The sequence below is a fragment of the Mchenga conophoros genome, linkage group LG14 (genome assembly GCF_057382185.1).
Source record: "Mchenga conophoros isolate Kocher_MC1m ecotype Shallow Benthic linkage group LG14, M_conophoros_male_GT1.1, whole genome shotgun sequence".
NCBI classification, from domain to species: Eukaryota; Metazoa; Chordata; class Actinopteri; order Cichliformes; family Cichlidae; genus Mchenga; species Mchenga conophoros.
This window is the reverse complement of record NC_140539.1, coordinates 15,640,118-15,647,985: the sequence shown is the minus strand read 5'-3', so window position 1 is coordinate 15,647,985 and position 7,868 is coordinate 15,640,118. Positions and strand designations below refer to the sequence as shown.

The 7,868-nt window shown below is 42.4% G+C and overlaps 1 protein-coding gene across 1 annotated transcript in view; it reads left to right on the top strand.

Annotated features, from left to right (window-relative positions):
* Nucleotides 1-7,868, top strand: part of kcnab1a (potassium voltage-gated channel subfamily A regulatory beta subunit 1a) — a 137,162-nt gene continuing 129,294 nt past the window's right edge. The window contains exon 1 of the mRNA XM_085245470.1: nucleotides 1-778. Within this exon, the coding sequence (XP_085101596.1) occupies nucleotides 492-778 (287 nt within the window). The 5' untranslated portion in view covers nucleotides 1-491. The remainder of the gene's footprint in view (nucleotides 779-7,868) is intronic.

Genomic DNA, 7,868 nt, shown 5'->3' with positions numbered 1-7,868 from the left:
GAGCAGGGGGCAAAGTGACAGCATCAGTGTGTGGGTGTGTGTGTGTTACGTGTGTGTGTGTGAGAGGAGAGGGACTGTGTGTTTGGCCCTCTGTTAATCTGTCTTCATGTGTGTATATGTGCAGACAACATATATGGCCTGGTGCATGGAGAAGTACATGTAAGGAAGTAACCTGTTTTCCCAGTGTGGACGAGCAGCCTGCTGACAGACTGGACTCCAGATTTCAGTTTGAAAAAAAGGCTCCTTTCAGGGCTGGATGTTCTTTTGTTTTTGTTTTTAATAAGAGGAGGACTTGTGCAGCTTTATTTTGGAGGAATACTTCACACTAAGATTTAATCAGATGCTCTCACGCACACGCTCCTCTGCTCCGTGTAGCTGTGCGTGGGTGAGGGGCCTACCTGGATTAATCTGAGCGCACATGATTGTGGGACATGCGAACAGCAGAAAGGAGCGATTGAAGGGGAGGATAAAGTGAAGAAGAAAGCTGGAAGATGTACTTGTACAAGGCAACGTGCCCGGAGATCCCCAACCCGAAACAGAAGGGGTCCAGGATTCAGGGTGGAGGCCAGGATGGGGTCAAGGCTCACGGCCTAGGACAGGGGAGGCTTGTCGGAAAGACTTCTATGGGGACGGGAACGCGACCCTACCCTCCTCTGATGCTGTGGACAGCAAACAAACCCAACGGTGTGGTGGAGCTCAAGCAGCTGGAGGAGTTCCTCAACTTCCACTCGCTGTCGCTGCACGACACGGTGAAGAGTCAGACAGGCATGGCCTACAGGTAACCTTACCTGTGTGTCTCTGTGAGAGGAAGTCATGTTCGGTCATGTTGACAGACTTATCATTTCTCTTTAAAGAGTTAGTAATGGCTGAGGGGGTTGAAGAGAGTTTTTTATAATTAGTGTTTTGTTTGATTCTACATCTGTGACATCTGAAGAGAAGCGTGGATAAAAATCAAACAGTTTTTCAAGCTTTCCCCCCACATGCTCTGTGTTTACATGATTCTAAGGTCATGCTTGCTTTGCAATGCCCATTGCATAATGGGAACTATTGATCTCTTTTAAAACTCCCAAGCTAATTGATCATTAGGTCTGAGTGCTTTATAAATAATTTTAATCCGTGTTGGCGAGTGGTTTGAGCGAGTGTGATCGGGACATTGTGGATCGCTGCTCAGCCCCCAGGCAAAAAAAGTAACACGTAGCTTCTTTGCCTGAATCGCCTGGTCGTCTCCGGAGAGGACGAGAGGGGGATGAGCTTGAGTAAAGCCTTCTCTGTTGTTTACCTCAGCTTGTTAGAGCTCATTAATCTTAATTTGTACCTGAACTTGTTTAAATGTTTAAAAATGTTTCTTTTTTAATTAGAAACTTAAAAAAACATCCAGTGTGAACTGAGAGTCCACACTGACAAAACAGAATAAAAAAACAACTTGGGAATCAGAGGAAATAAAATATTCTTATTCAACAAAGTAAATCAATAAGACTGCATAGTGTGGTTTTAAAAAATTAGTGTCCATGTGTGTTTTATATTTGGAGACACTGCTGGCTTAGCATTTCCATGAACTATATTTCTGTCATTCGTTCCCTGGGGCTTCCTCATCAGTGGTTCTTTGCAAAATCCTGCCAACATATTTCACTGTATTACAGTCAGTGTAATAATAACACGGACTAAACGTATTCCGTTGTTGTGTTGGTTTAGAAGATCTGGCAGCTCAGACCGTTTCCATCACCCCTCTGTGCCCACCAATGGAGAAAAGGGGGTGTAGAGAGGAGTGTGATGGGAGTCTGTATCTCTGTTGGATCAACCTGGCTAAAGGAGCTCATATGGCCATTCGCTATTAGCATTTGCCTGGGGACATATTGGCATATGTGCGTTCGAGGGACTGTGTGTGTGTGTTTAAAAGTTTGTGGCTATTGCCATGGTAACCTAATAGAACAGCTGGCTGCCCACGACCTTTTCCAGGTCAGCGTGCTTGTCGGTGGTCAAGTTGAGCAGTCCGTTCACTCAGACACACACAAATAAGAAAGAAATTTGAAATTTTGTTAAGTAGAAAGCATTTCCCCGCATTAGCATGCAAAACAATGAAACCTTTGAACTTAGTTTTAACCATAAAAGAGATAAAACCGGGCGTCACTTTAGCTCATGGGGTGAGCAGGTGATCAAAGGAGGTGGTCCTGGGTTTGAGTCTGACCTGAGGCCCTTTGCTACGTCTGCTCTCTGTCCACTATCTACAACTGTGTTTTCTAACAAAGGCAATTTTTTTGTGGGGGGTCTTTTTGTGTGGAGAAAAAATAAAACAAACCAAACCAGTCATGACTTCAACCTCCCAAAAACGGGTTACATACAAGATATTAATAAAAATGCTTTTATTAGCACATGAACACCCCAAAGGAAGAGATGCAATTCAGTCAAGTGCCCTCTGTAACCTTTAAATGTGTTTTCCCTTTAAAGTCCTGCCAGCTCTGTGGGGGTGAGCCGAGGAGAGTTGTGACTTGACAAAACATAAAGAGCCTTTTCTAACCTTTTTGGCTCGTGATCCCTTAAAATAATGAATCTGTTCTTATGATGCTTTAATATTTTATAAGAGGAAAAATCCTGACCACAAGTTTAAACACTTAAAAGCAATTTCAAGGCCAGCTTTTTTGGTGCTGTGTCTAAATATTATATTTTAAGAAGTAAAAGTAAAGTATAGTGGCTTTTATGTATGGACGATCCAAACCTGGCGCAACCGAACTGTACACTTACCACTTTATTATGCACATCAGTTTAATCACATGGCAGCATATGCAACTTAAAGCATTTAGGCATGCAGACGTAGTCAAAATGACCTGCTGAAGTTCAAGTTGAGCCTCAGAATGGGAAGAAAGATGATTTTGAGGTTGGTGTGGTTGTTGGCAGGCTGATCTACAGGGATTTTCTTGAATAATCATCTTTAGGGTTAACAGATCTGAAAGATCTGTGTCATAGCAAGAGGGCGTCCTTGTGCCTGTGAGGGCTCTCATTCGGTACAGCAGCTTCCTCTTTTTTTGTCTTCCCCGCCCCTACTTTGGAAAGCTATGACATCACAACAATGTGACAGTCAACTGCAATGTTGATCGTGGATCAGCATTATTGTGATGATGCTAATGAGTGATTCTATGGATGGATGGACTGGATCCATATCATGAGAACAGATGATATGGATCCACGTGAACAAGTGCCTGGTTAATGTCTTAGGTCAGAGGAGCTAACGTTACAACCAAGGTATGCAGAAGAGCATCCCTCAATTGTGAAGCAGATGGGCTCCAGCAGCAGAAGACCACACATTCTTCCACCCCTGAAAGCAACGAACAGGAAACTGAGGCTACAGTTTCACACAAGCTTGTGTTGTGGGCTCAAAACTGATTTCTTTCACTGTACCAAAATATCCTCCACAGGCAAATCTCAATTCATTAGAGCACCTTTGGGATGTGGTGGAACAACAAATTCACATCATGGATGTATAGCCAAGAAATCTGCAGCGACTGTGTGATGCTGTCATGCCGGCATGGACCAAAATCTCAGAGGACTATTTCCAGCACTTTATTGAATCAGTGCAACGAAGAATTAATTCAGTTCTGCAAGCAAAAAGGTTCAACCTGATATTTGCAAAGTGTATGGTGGGTTTAAAACAGGAACACACATGCACACAGACACACAGGCATTCTTTCAAATGATCCAAAGTGCACAGATGGAAAGAGGAAGAAGAGGCAAATTCCATGTAGATATGAGCTCAACAGAGTGCCCTCACATGCCCTTTAGTTTATTATTCATGAGTGTGTGTGCCTGTTTGTGGGGCGTGGGTGAGTCCTTTCAGTTGTGCAAGAGCATCAGTGAGTGTTTGTTAGACAGCAAATTACCTCAGTGTGTGTGCATGTTCATTATGTCGTTAATATGGCCCTGACTATGTAGGTTATGGTGACAACATAATGTTCATTTCAGAACATATGCATTTAACATTTTCTCTGGGCTAATGTTAACACTAGTCGGGGAGATACTGATGCACTGTGACACTGTAAGTAGCATTTTAGAGAGACGGTGATCGCTCGGTACCAGAATGTAGCCTCGGAAATGGATTTTGACATCAACTCAGTGCGCGTTAGTCATGAACGCGCCACTACAATGAATAAATATCAAGCTGAAAGCTAAGTTGTGTGTTCAATCAGCCTCCAGAGCGACGAACAAAAAGCGTGAATCAAGTACATCCCCTTTTAACCTAGATTCCAAGTTATTACGCACTCAAATGCACACGATGTTTGATTACTCACGCTGAATTAAAACAGACATCAATTCAATCAGCCAAGTGGGGAAAAAGATTAATCTAAAGGCCATGATATTATTGGATACAGCAGGGGAATGCTGGGTAAGGGCACAACAGTGAAGGGGAATTCAAACCTCCAGGGGGCAGAAGGTCACATTATGAAGCATATGCCATGTGCTCTTGGGTGTACTAATGTGTGTTTGTGAGTACGCGTGTGTGTGTACTTGTATTGCTCATGTTTTCACAGTCACATCATGGGGACCTAAAAAGGGGATGGAGACAAAAAGACCCTGTAATGATTGTATAGAGACTTGTTTCCAGGTTAAGTCAAGGCTAAGTTTCTAGAAAATGATTGTAAGATGATGAAAATTCCCTTGAAGTGATACAAACTGAACTGCCAGTGTGTGTGTGTGTGTGTTTGTGTGTGTTTTCAGACAGTCTGGATGTTTGTCAGTCCATCTGATTAAATGAGCTCTGCCTGCTGATCGACTGTGGTGTGAAGGTGACAGAGTTACATTGTCCCTGCAGTTGCTTCTCTCCTCCCCTGTCACTCACTTCTTTCTCTGTCCCTGCAGCCTTTGCTGATTTTGTTCTGTGCATAATTCATAGTCTGTGTGCATCAGCCATTTCTACTCTGCCTTTGCTGTTTTCAGAATGTGAATTAAATTCTCCACATTGTAAAACACTGGAAATGACTTTCCTAGATTTATCGTGTTAGGAATGTATTTCGAGGTCTGTACCATGAAGTAAGATTTCAGCTTATCCGGATAACTTATTGGGTTAACTCTGGGTTTTCTGTACTGCAAAGGTAGTTCACATCAACAGGTATGAAGTCAGCGGATACTCACCAGTCAGCAAAATCAATGTTAATTCTGAGAGTCTGATAGTCTTATGACTAAAATTTCATTTTGTTTTAGTCATAATTTAGGCATTAAATTCTTTCATAAGATTATAGTAGACTCAGTCTGAAGTTGATTACAATATAAAGTGTAAAAAGTGTGTTGTGTTTTTATTGGTCAGAGTTGCTCCACACACTTAAAAAAGCATCTTATTTTTCTTGATATCAAATGAGAAATGTGTCCATTAGGTCTACTCTGCTCTTCCTCCCAAGCGTTGACATTTTCTTGCATTTTCAGGAGAAACTGGGAGTATGAAAGACGTTTTTATATGAACTCTTTACTTGCTCTCAGACCAATAAAGACCACTGAGGTTGTAGCTGAAACAATAAGACCAAGACTGCCTTTTAAACTTTTATCTAATGAAATACTCGATATAATCCACCAGATAAACTTTATGGATAGAAATAAATCTTCCTCCAATCCTGCTGACCGAAGTGCTCAAAGCTCACCCGCATTCATACAGGACTTTTAATACTGAACTCCTGCACAGTGCTTTCCCTCTCTCACACACTCACACAGCAGCTTTCAGTCTGTGTTATGTGTTCAACATCCCCATAATTTTCCAATTTGATGGTTTTGTCTCCGCTGCACTTTTTTATGTTTCATGATTGGCCAGCACCACTTTTTTCCCCCGTGAACCTGTGAACTCCTCATCCTGATTGCCAGTGTTAGAGTAATTGGTATGTAATGGAAAGACACCACGGGCATGTAAACTTGTGCTATAATAGAAGTGTCTTAAGGTGGTATGAGCTTGCAGAAGATACATAAAAGTAAAAGTTTGCAGTTCATTACAATTATAGTTGCTTCTAATGGCAGTAATGATCCCTCCCTTGACCTGGAGACATTTTTCATGTATTAAAATGTATAAAAATAACAGATTATTAGCTGGAATTACACTATAGAGCACCACCAGTCCTGCTACTCTTTGATAACAGATCCCCCAGGTTCTGCTACTGGTATATCAAATCAAAAAGGAACTCCAGTACTATGTAATGTACTAGTCTTACTGCTTTTAACTAGAAATCACATTTTAACCATACAGCACATTATATACTTCACATCTATGGTCCATTTAGAATAACCAGTTAACCCAACAAGACTGTATTTGGGTTGGTGGAGGAAGCCCATGCAGGCACAGAGATAACATGCAAACTTCAGAGAGACCACAGGAAGGCTGCAGCCAACCTTGAGGTTTGAATCAGGGAAGAACACCACTAACCACTGCTCGACCGTGCCGGCCATAAAGGCCAGTGAAGGCCACGTCAAAGTGGACGTGAGCCCTGTACCTACTCTGCTTGACTGTCCAGGCCTTGAACCTCATGTGTTTTCTCTCTATTAGTAGTAAATCAATATTCAATATTACATAAAATTAACTATTAAAAAAGTGTCTTTGAATGGCAGAGATACAGAAATGTCTGGATGTAGCACAGAGCGTGTGCGCTTGAAGCCATTTATGATTTTTAATTTGTTTGATCTGCTGCTCACCTCAAACAAGTACAAGCAGAAATGTTGGACTTTTAACGATATACTTTAAATTTCTGTTTGTTTGTTTTTTACAAGTACAGTTAAAAATTAAAAAACAAAACAAAATAAGGACTGTCTGGGCAAAGAGTCACCAGAACTTTTTCTGTAATTTTACACATTTAAGAGTCGTGCTGACAGATTTCTTTCTTATTCATAGCAGCTTTTACTTTGTAGAAAAACAGTTAAATATGGGACTTCTTTACACTGACAGGAAGGGGAGATTCACTGGTCTGGACCACTTAAGAAGTGGGCTGTATGTGGCCTGCCATGTATGGCCTGTCAGGGGTGTCAGTGAGTTTGACACCCCTGGTGTCAAACTCACTTTTTGTCTCAGGGACCACGGATTTGTTTTTTTGTTTTTGTTAATGGGTGTTTCCCTTGTTGCCGGGTTTCAAAAATGGCAGTTTTGATTTCGCCTTCATGACTCTTGATTGACGTCATGTAACGGAGCGGAAAGGCTGATTTTATTTCCAAGATGTTTTGTGTTTTTAAAAGGAAGGAAACCTTCCTCCAAACGGACAGAGCAGTGAAGCCGCCAAGGGAAAGTACACGATTAAAAAACTGTATAATTAAAATATAATTTGTTATATTTAAATAGTTAAAATGTAAAATGAATTAAAACAACCTTGGCCAAGGGGTAACACAATAAAAATCAATAAAACACAACATTAAAAGTCCAGTGGCCTGCGCCACGACCTAAAAGTCCCAGGGAGTTAAGAAATCCAGCGAAGTAAAAGGGAAACCCAGCGGAGTCCTCTCCTTCCTTTCTGCATTCGCGTCTTGATGCACTGAAGGAAGGGAGGGAGCGGCAGTCACTATTCCTTTCAACAGTTTTACTTTATAAAAAGGGATAAGTCAGAGACTTACCCCGGGTGGGCAGAGCTCTGAACTCCGCCCGCCGCTTCTTTAAAACTGGAAATCGGCACCAGCTGTCTCACTGCTTCTGCTCTCCCGCAGTGCACAAGCTGGCTCTTGTCGTTATTGCCGTCCGACTGCCCGCTGCGCGTCCCTAGTCGCTGGTGGTGTCTCGTCCCCAGTCGCTGGTCATGTCTCCTAACGCCCAGCTCCACCAGCCCCTTCGGCTTGCAGGCGCTGCCGCCTGGCACCACTTACTCCTGGCCGTCTCTCTAGCCTCTCGGTCGAACCCCTTCCTTTGGTCTGTCAGGCCCTCT